Raw genomic sequence first — 20814 nt, 5'->3', positions numbered from 1 at the left:
ACAAATGGAAAAAGTAAAGTAAAATCCATGTGCCTAAACATCTATGAAGAAAATGTTATAATTAGATTTTATGGTTAATTCATTTAATGCAATTTAATTTCCACAAAATCAAATTACAGACAATTATCAGTTGCAAGCCTCATGGATTTAGGTCAGGTTTGCTCTTTTATATACTGAGAGCAATTTAGGAAACATGATCTTTCACGAATAAAGAGCTAACAGGAAGCACCAATATGACAAATCTTACAGCATTGGTTGAACAAAGCCCTACATAGAAATGTTAAGTGGAAGACAAAGATCTCTTCTTCCTCTCTTTAATAAAAAGAACTTTTATTTACTTCTAACTGCCTTTTGGGCAGCAGCTGATTTTATTTTAGCAAAAAGATGGAAAAAAATACTCAAAGTATAGTTGCACTGTACATTTCCTTTCCTTGTTCCTTAATTTTTGACAGCGCAACTAAACTTTTTACTTGCACAGCGTGCATCGTTTTCTTGACTCTGTGTCAATGTTGTTCTTAAATTGTGTGATTGTATTTTGGTCCAAGCAGGTGTGATCTATAAATTATAAAATGGTTTGAATGAGGAAAACAACAGTGAGATGAGAGAGGGAACAGGCCTTGGTTGGAAGCAGGGGTTATTATCTATCCATCCATCTTAGGGTTTTTTACCACTGTTCATCACTATAATATCTGAGCTCCTTTTGCATAAAATAGATTGGCAATAGCAAAGTCTCTAGTGGACTTCATGGTGTCTGTCTCTAACCCTTTTTAAAAGAATTCAGGCATTATAGTAACAGGAACCAAAAGAGACCCAGCTTTCCCTCTTCAACTACAGCAGAGGGAGAGCTCCCTCTCTCTCCTCTCACTTGCTTGGAGGAGCACTGCTCCCCTACAACTCCCTCTCCTCCTTGACTGGTGCAGTGAGAGATCCACTCTTCATCCACTCTGCTGTAACCACTGAAGTAGGGAACTGCAGTAGTGGGTTCTCTTTAAAAGTGTGATTGTTGTAGTTAGGTGATCCCTTTTCAGGCCTCATAGAACATGAATTACTTTCAGTGACTTTTCTTCCTGGCTGGAGCATGAGCGATTATGTCATTGTAATGGTACTATTCAAAATGGCCATCTCAAAAGTATCAGCCTGAGAAAAGTAAGTCTTCTATGCACATTTTCCAAGTCCCATTCATGTATAATCTATGAGATAAAAGCACTTTATTACCTGGCAATTAATGCAAACCCCTCCACCTTCATACCACCCATGGACGTTTAAGCTTCCTTTGCGTCGATCAACATCAGGATCATAGTAGCAGTCAGTAGCATGTCCATGACAGTTGCAGGCTGAGGAAGAAATATTACAAGTCAGCTTTCATTATTAGGCTGTAATTCAGTAACCTATTATAAACAAAAAAGGATGCTCAAAGTTGTATAATTTTTTTTTAAATCAGACAAGAGCCTTTCACACTAGAGCCAACTTGAGATCATCTCTAAACATAAGACAGCATGTGCTACCAGGCTTGCCAGAGAGAGAGGCTGTGCCCCCCTCTTTCGCAAAAAAAAGGTTAACTACCTTTCCATAACTGTTCTTCAAGATGTGTTGCTCGTGTCCATTCCACTGTAGGTGTTTGTGTGTACCTTGTGCACAGTTGTCAGAGATTTTTCCTTTAGCAGTACCTTTGGGGGCAGCGTGAGCTACTGCACACAGATACAAAGGGCAGCACTGCCTGATCCCCCTCAGTTTCTTCCTATTAGAAAGACTCTGGCTAGGTCTACACTACAGGGGGGAGTTGACCTAAGATACGCAACTTCAGCTACGTGAATAGCGTAGCTTAAGTTGCGTATTTTAGGTCGACTTACCTGGCTGTGAGGACGGCGGCGAGTCGACTCCGCTTCCGCCTCTTGCCGCGGTGGCTTTCCGGAGTCGACGGCAGAGCCATCGGGGATCGATTTTATCGCGTCTTCACTAGACGCGATAAGTCGATCCCCGATAGATCGATTGCTACCCGCCAATTCAGCGGGTAGTGAAGACGTGCCCTCTGATAGAGAGGGGAAAGAGGCGGGTCGTGGAAAGGACACGTGCAACACGTCTCGAAGAACAACAGTTCGGAAAGGTAGGTAATCATTTTTTCTTCTTTGAGTGTCTGCACATTTCCATTCCACTACAGATGACTCACAAGCAGTTTGAACTAGTGGTGGGCTCAGAGTCTACTTGAACAGGACTACTCGTCTGAATCTTGCATCTTCTCTGGATTGATGAGAGATAGCATATGAGAGGCAAACATACGGAGCAATGACCAAGTTGCCACCCTACAAATATCCAAAATGGGAAGCCTAACCAGAAAAGACACAGAAGCCGCCTGCAACTGCATCAAATGAGACATCACCTTTTTCAGAGATGCAACATTGGCCAATCGGCAGCATGAACAAATATAGCCAGAAATCCAGGAAGAGATCCTCTGGGTGGAGACTGGGTGGCCCTTTACTTGGTCTGAAATCATGCCAAAGAGTTCAGAGGAAGACCTGAATGCTCTACTCTGCTCCAGATAAAAAGCCAAAGCTCTATTAACATCTAGTGTATGGAGCTTTTCCTCCTCTTTGCTTGAATGGGGCTTTGGAAAGAATGTTGGTAAATAAATTGCTTGATTCATGTGAAATTCAGAAACTACTTTAGACAAGAATTTAGGGTGAGGCCAAAAGAAAACCTTGTCCCTAAAGAAAATTGTATAGGGGGGCTCTGCTCCAAAGCTTGCAGTTCCCCTACTCTCCTGGCCAAGGTTATAGCAACCAGGAAAATTACTTTAATTGACAAGTGAAACAGAGAACACGTTGCTAGTGGCTCAAAGTGGGGACCCATCAACTTTGTTCGCACCAAATATACACTCCACTGTGGACCAGACTATGAACCCAAGGGTACAATCTGAACAAATCCTTTAGAAACCTGATGGACAGGGGGTTTGAACAAGCTGAACAATTATCCACAAGCAGGTGGAACTTCAGGATATTATCCCACAGGTTGCAATCACATTGACGCAGCAGAGCTTCCTGGTTCACAATCCTGAGCTGTAAACCTTCCGTGGAATAAAGTTTCCTGCCAGACAGATCTAGGGTTTTTTTGCTTCCTTTCCCTTCGGAGTAGAGGCTTGGTGTCCTTGCCTCTCCGTTTTATTAGCGGCTGCGACCACCAGGGAGCCCGGAAGCAGATGGTTGTAAAGTGTTCAAATTCCTGTGATGGGATATAATATCTCTTCTCCACTCTTTTGGCAGGGGGAGAAGGGGGGACAGAAAAGAAGAAGTCAGCTATAACATCATGACGGGCTTCAGGATAGCCTCATTAATAGGGAGAGGAGGGTCCTTCAGACACTAAAATGTCCACAAGCCTGTGTGATCTTGTATCTCTTCTGGCTGGATATCCAGAGCTGCAGCCACCTTCCTTAACAAGTCTTGATGTGCTCTAAAATCATCAGGAGGGGGAGAGGCAGATTCAGCCACTACTGCCTCATCAGGTGACAAAGAAGGAGAAGCTAAAGGTTGTTGAGGAGGTCCTTCCTCCAATTCGTCCACAGTGGAGTACTGGGCATACGGCTCTGCCTGCACGATACCAATCCTAATTCCGGGGGAAGGAAAATGGAGTCCTGCCTGCAGATGCTTCCGAGCTGTGCCTAGCTGATGTAGAAGTGCAGGAAGGGAGCAGAGAGTTTCTGAAACATGCAGGGAAGTCTCAAGGGGTTCAGAAGGGCCATTGGTACAGAGGTGGGGACCAACCCTGTGTAGACCACTGGGTCTTAGAATGCTGAGACTGTGGATGGTACCACAACAGGCAGGCACCCCACTGGGGCTGCTGGGCATCCTCAGGTGGGGAGAGAGGTTTCAAGGCTGGAGATGGGATATTGGAGAAATCATCACTGGCTTGCCTAGACACAGTCCTCCATAGGGGTATCACAAGTATAGAAATGGTCAGTACCGAGCAGTGCTCTGGAGTGGAAGCCAGGACTATAGGAGTGTGCAGTTCCAAAAATGGTGCTGTGCAAGGCTTTTGAATCGTGAGAGAAGCCAGAACTGACAAGTTACGCAACTTGTCAATGACATCAGAGAGGGCTCCTGGGCCTGCAGTACCAAGAGATGCACCGATCCTTCAGGGATTGGTCTCAACGGACCCTTCCTTCGTTCCAGAGTCAGCAATACCTCCTCATTCACAGACTGCTCCTGGGGTTGTGACTTTTTTGAGCATCCCTCCGAGGCCTTGCGAACACTCAGCAACTTCTTCTCGGAGGGTCCTGGTACTGAGTCCCCAAGAGACTTACGCAGTGTCTCCCTAGGCACCAGGGATGCAGATCTGCCAGAGGCCTCTGCCAGAACAGGAGGAGCACTCCTCACAGACTCAGATGTGCTCGCTACCTGTTCGGAGCAGAAGGATTCCAGCGGTGGATGAAGTGCAGACTCCAAAAGCAGGTACTTGAGTCTGGCAGCCTGTCCTTTTTTGAATGGGGTTCAAGCCTTCTACGGATGTGACACTTGTCACTTAAATGCCCCTCTTCCAAACACTTGAGGCAGCTTGGGAGTGGGTCACTTAATGGCGTAGACCTGACTACATGAACGACAGGCCCTGAATCCAGGAGAACGGGGCATCAGTTTGGTACCAATCCCAGTACCCAATCTGACACCAGTAACTCAATAAGATGGTATTCTAAACTTAACCCTACAAGTAACTATTTTCAGATATACTATATACAAGACTAAAAACTAATGCTCCAGCTACTAGTTACACTAAGGAAGGGAAGATATGAACAAAGATCACAGCTTCAGCACAACGGTCACTGGTGGTAGGAAGGAACTGAGGGTGATCGGGGGCAGCATGGCCCTTTATACTTGTGTGCAGTGGCACAAGGCACCAGAGGGCGCTCGTGCTGCCCCAATGGGTACTGCTAAGGGAAAAGTCTCCAACACCTGTGCACAAGGCGTGCACATACACCTATAGTGGAATGGACATGTGCAGTTACTCAACAAAGAACTATATATTTGAGGCTAAAATAAGTTATAGAGATGTTTCCTGACCAGATCACCTAATCTGGGTGGAGTATTTTTCAAAATAAAAAATAGCCAAATATTATTCTATTTTTTTTTATTTACAAAAATATTCACATCTGGGCTGACGCTTGTGGGCTAAATCTTCAGTCAGAAGAACAATTCTTTAGGTATAACAAGGCTTACATGGAGGAACTCACATAGCTCTAATTGCAGTGATGCCAGCAGACACAACTAGTCTATTACCAGAGGACTATTCATTGCACAGATATGTTTAAATCAAAAAGTCTGTCACATTTTCTATCATTATGGATTTGATCCTGCTCCCATCCGTGGCAAAACTCCAACTGACTTAAAGTAGTACGCTCTAGGTGATCATGTAACAAAAGACCAAATTACTTCATCTAAGATTAGGGGTAGGGCGACTGTGATAAGTAACTCAGTTTCCTAGTTTATATGGGTTTAGAATCTCAGATATGATGTGTTTTTATTCTGTATGGTTGGTAGGGTTTCTTTATTTGTATTTATTTTTGGGCCAAATAAAGGTAATGAAGTTGTACTCACACCAGTTCTGAATCTTGTCCAACTCTAGAAATTGTGTCCTAACTTTTGACCCCTTCCTGACTGAAGTAATTTTCCATGCAGTGAACAGCATAAGATCAAAGAACACTTCTCAAGGCCCACTAGACTACATATTCTGTCATCATATGCAACATAAACATTAGCCCAATGGATAGCTCCCTGACCTAGATGTATTGTTCACACACTGGAAAAAAAAATATGAGGTACATCAGGTGATGTGCGGTAGCCTTTTGTGAATATCAGCCTCTTTGTAGTCTGAAAAATATTACAGGTCCATTTATATGAAGCTGGTAGGTCTAAATCCAGCAACAGCCTTTGTTACTTTGTCATAGCCTTTTGCTAAAAGTAGTCTAAGTCCCAATACTGACCTAAAGTTCTTGCCTTGGTTGCAAAGTAAGGGTTAATCTGAAAATAGCTCAACACTTTGAACAGTGTCTGCAAATATGTCTTGGGTAAAGGGTGGTGGATGGATAAGGAATTCCTTATCTAATTCTTTTCTCTTTCCCTGTTACCCCAGTGCAAACTAATGAACAGCACCTCCCAATCTGTCCATCTGGCACAATATCAGCCTATTGTAATCTCTTATCTTCATTCCATCAAACCATCTATAAGCTTGCGCTCTCCTTTCTCCAGTTTCCAGACATCCAGAGTTGTAACATAATTCAGAGTAGTGACTAACCAGAATAGCAAACAGATGTAACAAACCAAAGGCTAGCCTGTGCCTTTGTCTTACTCAAGCTCCTTACTCTCACCTTTACTTAGCCTACCGGCAGTGCTTAATTTTTAATTAAAAAGGTGCTGGGGCTCAAGCAAGTTGTTTATATTCATAACTGATGCAGCAAGCCCAGAGGCTATGAACTGCCAAGCCTAGAGATGCAGGGCTCAGTCCTGGCAAGTCCTGGCACAAATTAAGTACTGCCTACTTGGATCTCATCATCTTTTTCACTGAACAGGAAGACAGTAAAACCCTCTCCAATTTAAATAACTCAAGAAGATGGAGAAGATATTGGCTTCCTCCTTTTCCACTTTCATTTGAATATTAAGGGATCAGTGACCTGCTTAAGTAAGAATATTCCAAGGAAATCTTCCTAGAGGATTCCACTGGTTCTGCATCAGACTTGGGGGATGGGGGAGGGTCTCCTTTCCTTTAGCCAGGCAACTAGGCAGAAGGGGATCCCCACAACAGTCTTAGCGACAAAGAGGTTCCTTGCAAGGAAAACCCTAGAAACAAGGGCTAAGGACCCTAGGCCTGCCCACATATGCTTTGTGTCTCAGAAAAAGTAACAGTAATAATCCTATTAAAAGCCTGGTACAGGCGAGAGTCCATCCCAGGAACAATGCATTCTTCCTTACCCAGTCTTGCTATCTGTTTGTATAGTTAAAGGAGTGGATCCTCTAGATCATCCTCCATATCCTGATATTCCTCTTATTCCTCATATCTGAAGGGTCTCTGGAGAGGGAACCCTTTCCCCTCTAGCGTGTGACATCCCTGCTGTGATGGGTAAAGTCCTGGGCCACTTTTTGTTGTGCTAACAGGAACCAGAGCCCGACCTTATGGGCTCAGATCTGATTTACAAGCTGTGCCAAAAGAGCCTTTGTAGCTCATTTTCCAGTCCATACATGAAGTTCTTCAAGAAAACTAAACAAGATTCAGAGGGAAATAACCGTGCCAAAAGCTGCCAAAATGGCTGGGCTACCTTTGGCTCCCCTGCTCTTAGAAAAACCAGGAAGGGAAAGGAAAATGTCAAAAAAAACTTCAATGTCATTAATGGCCAAAGGCTGCTGGCATCCTGAGCCATCCACTGTCTCTTACTATAAGGTCAAGTTACCTGCTTTGATCCAAGTAATGGCACTTTTACCAGCAGGTCTTCATACATCACAATACAATTTCTTGAAACTTTGACTATTTGCTGAAAAGTACAATATTGTGGACGTATACAAAAATTTGCAGGTTTGGCAGATCTCCCAGTCTCTCAGGGACCCACTGATTTTTCAGTAGGAGAAAGGGATACAGAGATTTTGTGAAGACTTGCAAGGTTGCTCTAATCTCCTGATCCACAGGCTGTAAATGAAGGGTGTCTGCAGCTGGTGAGTACTATCCTCAGTGAATAACTTAAAACACACACACACTTTCAGGCTAAAAGGATCCCTTTTTCAGGTGGCAATAAATGTTAAACATTTTTGGCTCAGAACCTTATGAATTATAATTTATTCATTAACCAAGTCACAACATGCCTAGTTTCTATCTACTGCTTCTACTTTTTTTTGTCTGTTATTTTTACTATCACAATTTTGGCAGATCACTTCTGAACTTTGATTAAAATAATTTATTTTAAATTAAAAAAATTTATTCCTCACTTCTTCAATGATATAAATATACATCTACTTGACACTCTAGCAGGGTTACAACTTGAAGTCACAACATCTGCCTTTTGGCCTGCCAAGATGATATGGGAGAAGAGAATCCTGTGTGTGTTCAAAAGAGGGGGAGACACAAAGAGAGCAAATGCTATAATCACCATAGCTACAGTTTTCATGCCATGTGGTTACACAGAGTCTATGGTAGGCAGTACAGCCTCTTCAAGACCCAGAAAAGGGCCCTAGTGGTCGTGGTTCCCCATGTCCCAGTTTTTTTAACAAAAGAATGAAATGTTTGTCTGAAATGAGGGAAGCTAGGCTGCAAAGGAGCTCGCCCACAGGAGCTCAAGGAAAAGAAGACAGAATATCTGCATCCATTTACCAGAGGCATATGTCAAGAGACCAGGTTACTAGAAAGAGTGACTCGTGTTGCTCTGAAGAGAACAGCTCTTCACTCCCATCTATGTAGTTTTGTTTTGAGTGAGCAGATTGAAGAGCCAGGAATCTTTTGAAGAGACTAGATTGTGTGTTGGCACTCTTAACATAAGAAAGCACACCTCTTCCCCAAAAGAGGGTTTTCCTTCTAAAGTACCTGGTTTACTAGAAGGATTTTTCAACTGGGCTATGTCACAAAGCCAGGTACAGTAAATAACTCTGATTCGCCTTCCAACTCAATATATTGTTTCCTCACTAAATATAAAAGGAGCAAGGATCTAAATGCACTGTTATGAATATTTCAGTGTTCCACTAAATGAACGTAGGGGTATCAAAATTAGGCTTATAGTACCAGGCGAGGTAGTTCTATGGAAGTTTCCTTCTCCTCTAACCAACCCTATATAACCAGTGCTCAAAATCTAGGGGTTGGATTCAGAGCCCGGGCTGGGCACAATTTAGATAAATGCTAATACAGATGTAAATTGATTCAGCCATATTACTCCAGGGTGCAAGATTCTGGGCAATCCAGCTGAAGGGTGTGTGTGAAAGAATGGGAAGATTTGAGGCAGTGCCAGGTACCTGCAATCTCTGTTCTGCTGGGGGCTTTGCAGGCAGCCAACATTTTGCATGAACACATACATGCTGGAGGTACCTCCCATTTGTACATCAAAATCTGTATGAATTGTCACCTTTAAACTAGCATCTTTTCATGCTACTCACATTCACACTCATTTGCGTTGTTGGCAGTTGCAGTTTGCCATTGTTTCTGATTATATCCAGGGCAGCAGTGATCACAGGTTTCCCCACAAGTGTTATGCTGACATTCACACTGAAACCTGGATATTGAAAAAATTCTCGTTTAATTGAAATAGGATTTAAAACTATATATATTTTTCTTATTTTACCACAATCCAAAATTTACTTCTAACATGAAAATGGCAAGACCAAGTGTAAAGAGGTCAACACATAACACTAAACCCTTTTACAACCATCCTAGTATTCCTCACAATAAATTATCTCACTCACACTGTTTTGAGCTTTTTAGCACAAATGATTTATAGAGGTCATTTGTAATTGGATTAAATAAACACGGGCTTAAGAAACCTTATCCTGAGCAGGTATTAAACCAGGATAATATGCCATAGTTGCAAATATATCTTATTTTAACTCTTGATCCAAGGCTTAAGCTTGCTGTCCTACACTATATCAAAATGTTTGTTACTGTTACACTTTGGACTCAATTTTTCATTATGTTTTGTTTAAAAAAAATTATTAGAGCTTTATAACAGAGAATTTTTTCACTTCAAGGTCCCAGAAGCAAAGACAAGGTTTTCATCTCGAGACCAAAAGACCAAAAACATCAAGACACTTGATCATGGCCTTGGATAGACCAAGAGACTACCTACACTTGACCAGAGCTCTATGATGAGGTGACCTTCCCACACCAGCTCTGAGAGAGTTGAATTAGGCCAGGTGAGCCCAATCAGTCAATTAAACTGCAAACAGGGGAAATGTAAGCTGCTGGAGGGTACTAATTAAAAAGAAGATCACCTGTGAGGGAACAGATGGGGCTTCTATAACACTAGGAGGCTGGCATCAGAAGTGGCAGGGAGGAAGCTGCAGTTTCTATCCCTGAGGTAAGGGAGAAGAAAGGGGAGACAGAAACCCACAAGAAAGGTTTACCTAGTAGGCCTAAGAAAGAGGGGTCTGGCTAGGAAGGTTGGTGAAGGAGAAGCTTAAAGAAGCACGGGAGGAAGTAGTCCAGGTGTGTAGTTGCTGGTGAGTATTTGCTTCAGGTTGGCAGGCCAGTCCTCGCTTACAGACAACCCCCAACCTGAAGCAAATACTCACCAGCAACTACACACCACACCACAGAAACACCAACCCAGGAACCAATCCCTGTAGCAAACCTCGTTGCCTACTCTGTCCCTATATCTACTCTGGCGACACCATCAGAGGACCCAACCACATCAGCCACACCATCAAGGGCTCGTTCACCTGCACATCCACTAATGTGATATATGCCATCATGTGCCAGCAATGCCCCTCTGCCATGTACATTGGCAAACTGGACAGTCCCTCCACAAAAGAATAAATGGACACAAATCTGACATCAGGAATGGTAACATACATAAGCCGGTAAGTGAACACTTCAATCTCCCTGGTCATTCTATTACAGATTTAAAAGTCACTGTCATTGAACAAAAAAACTTCAGAAACAGACTTCAAAGAGAAACAGCAGAACTAAAATTCATTTGCAAATTTAACACCATTAATCTGGGCTTGAATAGGGACTGGGAGTGGCTGGCTCATTCCAGAAGCAGCTTTTCCTCTCCTGGAATTGACACCTCCTCATCCATTATTGGGAGTGGACTACATCCACCCTGATTGAATTGGCCCTGTCAACACTGGTTCTCCACTTGCGAAGTAACTCCTTGCTCTCCATGTATCAGTATATAATGCCTGCATCTGTAACTTTCACTCTATGCATCTGAAGAAGTGAGGTTTTTACCCACGAAAGCTTATGCCCAAATAAATCTGTTAGTCTTTAAGGTGCTACCAGATTCCTTGTTGTTTTTGTAGATACAGACTAACACGGCTACCCCCTGATACTAGTCCAGGGAAGAGAGCAGTAGGGTTGCTGAAGACCCGGACCTTAACTACTCACTATAGGGCCCTGGACTGGAACCCAGAATTGAGGGCTGGCCTGGGTTCCTGGTACTGCTCGGGGCAGTGAACAGGAAAACTACTTGCGTCACTGTCAGAGTAGCATAGTCAGGGCTGCAAGTGTGAGGCTGCCTGATGCTGCTTGAGCAGAGAGACTTTGAAAGACTCCCCTAGAAGGGGAAATCAGTATGACCTGGCTGGAGGGCCAAGTCATGAAGAAGCCGTACTGCAGGAGGAGAGCTGCAATGATGGAAGAGAAGAAAGGGAGCGCTGAACTGGGCAGAGCTAATCCCCAGAACTGCCAGAAGAGGGTGCCACCCAGCGGTGAGTACAGTGCACCGTTCATATATCTAAGATCATAACATCATCTTATTCATAAAAATAATGCAAACTAAGGACTATTTGATCATCAGAAGTAACCCAAAGTATAAAAATTAACAGTCATCCTCCAAAAGGAAATTTTTTTTATTTATTTTGACTTCATCAAAGTGCCTATCTAAGGGCTCAATCCTGTAAGCACTTACTTCAAAGTCTGTGACAATAATGAAGACACTTATGGAATACTTAGTGGTATCTACACATAATTTATATATATAATTTGTTTTTTCCTTGCTACAGAAGGTTGTGTTTTTCCTTGATATTACTACAGTCACCAATTCTAGTCAGAAAAGGTATCACATAGATGGCCAAGGGGATTAGTAATATAATCTAGTGCATTTACTTTCTTGTTGGGATCTTTCAACATAATGACCAAAAGTCCTGATGTCCGAATCTGATCTCTCAGTTATTCTGCTGTAAAGCTGGAGTAACTCCGCTGAGAAGCTAGCCCATTATAGAATCGTAGGACTGGAAGGGACCTAGAGAGATCATCTAGTCTGGTCCCCTGCCTCATGGCAGGACTAAGTATTATATGTGGCTGTTTGATGGCTTATGTGAAATAAATTGGTGATCTCACAGCAGGGTCTCAGTATCCAAAAGAGGTGAGTTTAACACAGCAGTTCCCTAACTTTTTACTAAGGTGACCCAACAACTGAGGTTACGTTCCTATGTCCAACTGCATTTTGTATTATTTCTTTTGTGACCCATCATTTACATATATACACCTTCTGTCCTAGCACAGTCTCTCCCTCTTAATCCCGAGCCAGAGGGTAGGGTGGGGGGCGGAGGGAGAAGAAAGGGATGAGGGGGCTGGTGAGTGAGCCCACCCTCCACTCCCCACACAGTGGTGGCTCCTGTCTCATGAGGCTGGGCCCAACTCTCTCCTCTTGTGTTGTGACTTGGTGCACGAGGTCACAGTGCCATTCAGGTTTGGCCTGGTCACCCCTCCGTCATGATGGAGGGGCAACTGCACAAAACCTGAGTGGCACTGCAACCCCACGCACCAAATCTCAACGCGTGGAGCATGGAACCGGGCCCAGCCCCATGGAACAGGAACCGCTGCTGCGGGATAAATACAGGCTGGGTTCACTCTCCACTACCTCCCACACCCTGGGCCTGCCCTCCACAGCAGCCCAGGAATATGTTTGCTTAGGGCCCCATGACTTTAGATCTAGGATTTTTCCACAATCCATAGGTAGGTGGAGACACACCTTTTGGGAAATACCAGTTTAACACAAAGTGTCTAGCAAACCCCCATTTTAATTTTAAAAAGACCTAATGCACACTCTTTTATTGTTAAACTTAATCAACACAGAATACCTCTCAGCATATCTTCATATATGCCTTACCAAGCTCTCACTTTAAAAGCAATATAAAGAAAACTATAAGACATCCTTATTTTATTATTAAAAATCGTAATTTGAAAATACCTGTGTATTGGTTTATAGTTTGTGAAATGAGCATGCTGCTCAATTTACTTACTGGTACAGGTTTTCAGCACTTTTTGCATTACAGACTTCTGCATGACCATTGCAAACACATCGTCCACCTATACTGATGTCCTTTATGCTGTAGTAATACTGTAAAACAAATCAAGAGGTATGTGTACATCTTTCCTTTGCCTGTAGAATGGCAGCCACAGTAACATAGTAATGATTTTCTTATCACATTAAATCTTGCTTATCAGAATATTAAACAAACATATCCATAAATGACCTAATCCAGCTTTCCTGAAGTCAACAGCCAAACACCTACTGACATCCATGTTGCAGCATCAGGCCCAGATTCATTAATGAAAGCCATTTCACGCTATAGGTCAGTGTTACCCACTGAACAGATACCACACAGACAGTGGTATTTCACCGTTCCCCATGCTGTCCTTATAAAGTGCCTTGGCCGATTCTAGAAGCACAGCCCCTGGAAGTAATAGTTCAATCTCTGTTCCTAATAAGTTGATGACCTCTCTGCTATGTAACTGCCAACAACGGTGCCAGTTGTGATGGTGAGCTAGGATCGTGCCAAGGGAACTCTAGGAACTGAACTGAGCCCACCTGCTCGCTTGCAATTATGACTGATGTGACCTAGATTTGAACTAGTGACCTAGAGTTGTAAAGCTTCATATCTCATCACCACTCCCTGCAATCATCCAGGCAGTGGCAGATAACGATTTAGTCATTTGGACTGACTCACTGTAAATACCACTATTTATAGTAACTTCTGTGTACATTTAAGAAACTTAAGAGCAGATTCTCCACTCTGCTCAGTAGCAAGGGAAGGCTGCAGGGAGCCTGTTGCAGCTCCCTGATCCTCAGCTGTCCGGCCCCAGTGCACGTTAAAGAGGCAGCTCTACTTTATGCCAGGCACAGCTGAGCTCTCCTCCACTGTGTCCTCTCCTCTAGCCCACCTCACTCCGAGATGTCCTCTCCCTCTCCTTATGCCAGGGGAGGGGAGATGGCTGGCAGAGAGCTCCCTGCATAGGGGGACTCCTTCATTGGCTGGCTGCTTGCAGGCTACTTTGTGCCAGGTAGGTGCAATAAATTGGCCTTATTAGACCAGAGAATCCAGTCCATATTTTTTTTCCTGGACTAGTTCTATTTGGATGCACACATTCACATCTAGTGTGGTTTAGTCTTTTTCTTCACACACACCCTCCCTGTGCTTTCAGTGTCTTGGTCAAAATTAAAAATGGTCCCTGACACTTTCTCTGGCAGTATCTCATCATGTTTTAGCTCCATAATGATTACTTGTAACTCAATCTCTGGTTTCTTCCTACTTTGTGGCATTACACTGGATTAACAGTATTATGCCCAAATTGTCAGAATTCAGATACCACATTGCTTGTGCTGCAGATAATTTCCAACCGCATGAAGTCAATGCATAAATTGAGGAAGTATGGCAGTTGTTTGTACAGAGGGAAGGGGATGGGCTGGTTTGGTTTGGTTTGGTTTATACAATAGATTTAGCACAATGGCTCTCTGCTAGAATGCTGAACTACTGCTAGTTTTCAAGGGCATCTGATATGGAAAGTCTTGACATGTTCCCTGTCAGCAAGTTAATGAAACACATTACCTTATATATCCCTCAAATTAGACTATTTGATTACATTAGGCTGAAGTTATGGTGTTTGGCAAGCGGCATAACAAGTACTCCATTTATTTTAGCCTGTAAGTAATATCTTAAATAAAATCCTACAGCTGCACTTAAGTTTTACAACCTTACATAATGTATGCAGCCAAGCAACTGGAATGGATAAGTTTGTTGTTGTTGTTGTTGTTGAGGAGACCATACATATTTGTACAGTCCCTAGCCAAATGGCATTGACTGGAGCCTTTGGGTTCTGTTGCAGTATAACTGATAAGTAAATAACCACACTGGGTCAAGAAACTCTACAAATTCCAATGCATAGAGATTCTTATGGATTATTCCATCAGAGCGTCTGCCCCTCTCTTATTTCCCCACAGAATGGGCAGGGGACTTCTAAGCTGTGGAATTTCCCAGGGGTACCCAGGATTCAGACACACTTTGCTACCATCTTCTCTTAGTGTGAAGAAACCTTGTTTGTGCCTGCCATGGGTCAGCTCCCCAACTCCAGCAGCCATGGGCAATACAAACACTTCCCCCTAGACCTTGCAGGACTCCCTGACACCCTACAGGCTAGCAATTGGCACACCCCAACCCTCAATCCAAGCATCTCCCTTGGGCCTCCAGCCCCTGGTCCACTGGACAGTCACAGTATTCACAGATTGGCTGCTTCCAAAGAAGCAGTACACCCCAGCTTACCAGTTTCACCTTGGATCACAGCTTTGCTAACACACAGCACTTAGATATGTTTATAGTGAAATTAAGTTCATTTAACAAAGAGATTCAAATAATAGCAAGCAGAAGTATTGGAAACAAATAGTTACATATGAAATAAAATCATACCATGCATTCTAGAGATTTGACTTAATTAACTAGATACACTCATGTCTTGTAGAATATTGCTCATCCAAAATCCTTGCAGCGCTTTCCAGCAAAGTTGGCTGTGACCCATCTTTCATGAGACGTTTCGTTATCCATCTCTTAGGGGATAAAGGGAATAGGACCTTCTGATTAGGTGAAAGGAGGATCCTCCTGAAAAGCTGGAGTTGCTGGTCATGTGATGTAAGTGAGAAACTGTTTTAGGCAAAGATATCGCTTGCTAGAATTCAATTTCTGGCACTAGAAAGTGTTTTTCTTTTGTTTGAAAGCATACCTGTCTCTTTTTCTCTTGCTCAGTATCAGATAAATCTCTCCTGGTTAATACACTTATTCTTAGTTTTTAATATAAACCATCTCAGTGCTGTTATATTAAAGTTAAAACATGCATCCCCAGCTGAACTAACAGGCAGTTGTATATTCTGTCTCTTTGAAGACAGGGAATTTGGTTAATTTCTGTGAGTGTCCACTGAGAGCGACTGGGCACTGCAGAAAGATGTCTCTGGGGAACTCGGGAACTGGGGTTTACTAGATGTTACCTACAAGGCAAGGTTTAGACTGACAGACTCAAGGGGTTTGCTGGCAAGGCCAACAGACTGGCATGGCAGGGAGCTGTCACACAGTTTAAGCTCCAGCAAAGCTCTTTTGCTAACGCAGAGACGTAACACAGTGGATTACAGTTCTGGGTGCCCTGAGAGAGCACCTCACTCCCCTCTACACAAACCACACAACTCTGATCTGTCCCAACTAGTTTCCCTCTGCAAGTGGAGCTGGAGGGGACCATCAAGACCATACCCATTTTTTGTTGTTGTTTTGCAAACTAAAGACGTTCGTGTCATTCCGTTCACTGTAATGGAATGAAGGGCAACTGTTAAACATCCATTTGTGAAAAAAGCTACTTACTCTGCGGGTTACAGTGGGGTCCCGTTGAGCTTTGGCTATCAAGTGTCCAAGAAGGGTATTGGTTCTGAGAAAATGCAAGCGGATGTTTGTTGCCTTGGTAAATTCCCTCAGTATGGGAGAGTGAGTGAAGTTTTTTGCTCCTGGACGACCATTTACCAAGGATACCACAATCTAATAAAAGAGCAAAGATCTTTTTGTCAAAACATAAACAGTTAACATTAGCAGTGGGGAGTCATCCACAGGTTTTGATAATATAAGCATCCAAAAATTTGCAGATTTCTCATTTCTAACCATGTCTAATATTCATGGGAGTAAGGTTACAGACTCAGGCCTCTAAATTTCAGTGAGAAGTAACTCTTCTATTTAAAACAAAATTTAAATGCTTTAAGTATATACTATAAGTATCTGTAAACGCTAATACAGGCCGTTCTGCTCTGATTTAGCAGGATGCTCCAGCAATCACGGGTTCTATGAAAATTATTCACAGCAAAACCTGAATATTGAAAAAATTCCCATTCACTTCAGGCACAATTTACTCATGTTACACATCCATATAAGAATGGCTTCATGTGTCTTGAATGGATTATGTCAGAAAGTTCTGAAAAGATACATGCAATTTTACAGAAACCAACAACAGTAAGTCAATCCTAATACATTACGAGCAGCCAATGATGTCCATAGGAGTTTTACCTAAGTAAGAACTTCAGGATATTGCCCTTTTACCAACATGCATTAATTTTTGGATTAAGGCACAAAAAATCCTGGAATAAATTTCAGTTAATAGCTACAGTGCCCGAGAGTATGTTCATGTACTTTTGAAAGTGAGTAGATGATGTCACTTTAGAATTTCCCTCCCTGCGGGAGCAGTTTATATAATAATTCAAAACAAATGCTTCAATGCTCTTATCATGAAAAAGAAATTGATGCCAGCAGCCCAGAAATCATAAATGAACCCTAAATTAACAAATCAGAGTGTGTACAACTGAGCAAAAGCTATTTATTTGTTTATAACTGAACAGATTTCAGATATATGTTTCCAAGTGGGTACTATAAACTGTAAGTACATAAGATTGGATCACTGAAGCTTCCAACTACAACACAACTCCTTTAAAAAAAGTCATACACCATTTAATAGGGGATGATGTAACAGGATTCTAAAGAAATTAATCAAAAAATCCATAGAATTTAATAGAAAATGCTAATCTTTCTGTAAGTTTTTGGACCACTCTGCAGAAATTCATAGACCATTATAAATCAAAACTGGAACACTGGATCCAAACCCCAAAAGCTTTCAAGAAGTTTGGATCTGGATAGAAGCTTCATCACAAGCCTCTCTTGGTAGTGGCATGTCACATAACATCCAATTCTAACAACCCTGAATAATGAGGAAGTTTGGATTTTGATCTGACACAGGCCTATCTCCAATACAAGTTTATGTTGGAAAGAATGATAAATGCAACCACTAATAAACATTCAGATAAAGGGACTCTAAATCATATTTCCTAGTGGTAAGAGGCATCTTGCTAAGCCAGAGCAGTATGACCTGTGTTAGCTTTTACAGACACACTTATATTATACTATACATTTACAGCATTATTCTTTTTTTAAAATAGAGTTACTGCTCATTGAAATTTAGAGGTCTGATTCTGCAACCTTTACTTCCATCAGCAATTCTCACACAATTTGCCCCATTGCAGTCATTGTAACTACTCAGAAAACAAAGCCAAAATTTTCATACTTGGATGCCCAAAGTAAGGCACCTAAATTATATTCATGAAGCCAAACAAATGGCCTAATTTCAGAGGTTCTGAGCACTCACTTCTCAATGGGAGTTGTGAATGTTCAGCACGTCTATAAATATTAGGACATTTTCTCAAATGCCTGAATATGGATTTACATACCTGATGGATTTACATAGGCACCTAAGTTTGAAAATTGGCTTAAAAGTTCAAGTTTTATTGAAATAGCAAATAATTCATAATAACATACTAATAAGCAACTACTGTGTAACACTGTTTATTTCCAATGTGAAAAATTAAATTTCCCAGTCTTCTGAAAAGCACTTACCTCACCATTTTCAAGAGGCACAATCCGAGAATACTCTGTAGTGCAAATAACATCATCATCCCTCCTAATATGAGCACTAACTTTTTTTCCAAAATGTTCCAAACAGTCTGCTTTAGAATCTAGTAAAGTAAGAAATCAATTTTTTTACATATTGAAACATGCATTATTGTGCTAACATAAATCCATAAAGAACTATCCTCATGCTTTCTAATAGATTATCTCCCTGAATCAAATTACATCTCTGTATGAAAATAGAAATATTACTATAGAAAAATGAAAAATATTAAAAGCAAATGAACACATTCTTCTTCACTTTCTGTCCTAAACTGTTCTTAGTGTTTGGCAATGCACTGAAACAGCTTCCCCATATCACTACAAAAATGGCTGCATTGTAGGGTGCTTGTACATGTATTCTAGTTTAGGTTTATAAAGAAGACTGGAAACCTGGGAGGGGTGGGGGATGAAAGGCACTATTAAAAGACATGAACAAGATAAAAGGAAAAATCCCAAGGACAGTCTTACCTTTTTGCAGTACTATATTGGGTTTTAATAATGTGTTCTCTACCAGTTTAAATGAAAGTTGTCAGATTAAATCAGTTTGCCTTGCTTTGAAAATTTACCTCATCAAAGACTTCTCTCAGTAGAGAGGACTACTATATAAAGCAGTTCCTCTTATGGCTCTTTGGAAGACAAATTACTGGCAACAAAACCTGTCTGAGTGTATGTCTCTGGGCTAATTTAATCAAAAAGATTCTAAACTTTCAAACCATGTCATGTTCATTTTGCTGATGAATGCTAAGAATGGGGTTTTACTGAAAATAACTAGTTAATAGTTATGCCAGACCCCTTCCTAACACATCTCACGTTACGATACTTTATTCAGGGAAACCACTAGGTTGATTTTTGTTTCTAAATTCTACAAATGATTAAAGCCTCTCTCCTATAAAACTGCAGGGATGCAAGAATTAATACTCACGAGCAAAATATTGCCAAGGTGCATAGGTTCTTCCAAAGTCCACTGATCTTTCTAACACCCAGAGATCTGGGCGAGGAGAATTTGCAAACTTGATAAGGATGTAAGCAACATGGAAGAGCTGGTAACAAATATATATATACATTAACATAAGTAATGCTGGAAGTAAACATCAGACCTTGTTGTGTAAAATCAAGTACATAGAACTAACATTAATTAACAACTTGTCTTTGTACAACAGCAAGAAAGTAAATTGTTTTCCAGTTCAGTGCCCTCAAAAACAGGGCAGATTCTCAGCTGGTGAGTTCAGTGGAGCTATACCACTTGGCACTATGGCCCAACACACTGAAAAAGCTGCAGTGTGATTATGCTAAATGCCATCTTTTCTGTATCAAAGTAGCTCAGTATAGCATATGCTTAACTATATGGATGTGTTAGAGTAACAGAATTCAACAGTGAAAGGCTGGAGATTCAATTAATCAATGAATAGAGCCACAAAATAATCACAGTGCCCCATTCTTGATTATCCCATTGCAATATTTGTCACTGACACTCAACATCATGATGATGCAGTCAAGCAAAGTCACAATGAAATCCATAAAAAGCAATGTCAAAACAGCATCTCACATTTACTTTGTAGCTCTCTCTAGCTCCACTCGATGATGAAGGGACTGTCCAGCTCTCTCACTGCACTGACACATCTGGATAATTTGTGCCATGGTAAACCTTACAACTTGCAGAAGAAGTCTTCCCACAGCCATGTGTGTAACAAGGAACATAGGGAGCAGTCATGTGAATGACATTCCACTTACTCTGAGACCAAAGACAGTTTGAAGAGCTCCTAATAGAGCCTAGTCTCCTCCCCAGACCTCAAGGCGCCTCCTGCATCTTTATAAACACATGTAGTGTGTTAGACCACAGAAGACTTAAAAAAAAAAAAAAAAAAGAGAGAGAGAGAGAGAGAAACCTAACTGTAAGCACTTTGGAGGAAATGAAGCAATTCCTGGGAAAGCCAAATGACATGAAACTTCAAACATCAAGACTTTACAGTAGACAACAGACTAAATTTGAGGTGCATCCTGGAGATGTCTTCATTTATTCCAAAGGTTAAATTAAAGTACAAAGTACTTCATACTATGGACAGGAGTGCCGCCAGCTTTTTTGCCTCCCTAGGCGGCAGAAGGTCCCGCCCCCAAAATGTCGCCCCCGACAGAGGCGGCGGAAGGTCCCGCCCCCAAAATGTCACCCCTGACAGAGGCGGCAGAAGGTCCCGCCCCCGAAATGTCACCCCCGACAGAGGCGGCCGAAGCTCCAGCCGCCGCGGTCGCCACCCTCCCAAATGCTAGCACCATAGGCAACCGCCTAGGTCACCTAATGGGTTGCGCCGGCCCTGACTATGGACATGATATTTGTCAGTAAAAAACTACAAACAGAAGATTAAGGCCTGAGACATCTTTTAAAGGAAAACACCATTTAAAT

The 20814-nt window shown here is 42.0% G+C and overlaps 1 protein-coding gene across 1 annotated transcript in view; it reads right to left on the bottom strand.

Moving 5' to 3' along the window:
* LAMA3 (laminin subunit alpha 3) overlaps nt 1–20814 on the bottom strand; it is a 186041-nt gene that overhangs the window by 135876 nt on the left and 29351 nt on the right. Inside the window, exons 3-8 of the mRNA XM_034762779.1 lie at nt 19339–19456; nt 18363–18481; nt 16296–16466; nt 12918–13015; nt 9111–9226; nt 1216–1334 (exon numbers count right to left, since the gene is read on the bottom strand). Coding sequence (XP_034618670.1) covers nt 1216–1334; nt 9111–9226; nt 12918–13015; nt 16296–16466; nt 18363–18481; nt 19339–19456 — 741 coding nt within the window. The remainder of the gene's footprint in view (nt 1–1215; nt 1335–9110; nt 9227–12917; nt 13016–16295; nt 16467–18362; nt 18482–19338; nt 19457–20814) is intronic.

Source organism: Trachemys scripta, chromosome 2, assembly GCF_013100865.1.
Source record: "Trachemys scripta elegans isolate TJP31775 chromosome 2, CAS_Tse_1.0, whole genome shotgun sequence".
In the NCBI taxonomy this organism is placed as follows: domain Eukaryota; kingdom Metazoa; phylum Chordata; order Testudines; family Emydidae; genus Trachemys; species Trachemys scripta.
The sequence above is the reverse complement of the archived record's forward strand: the minus strand, read 5'-3'. Positions and strand labels throughout refer to the sequence as shown.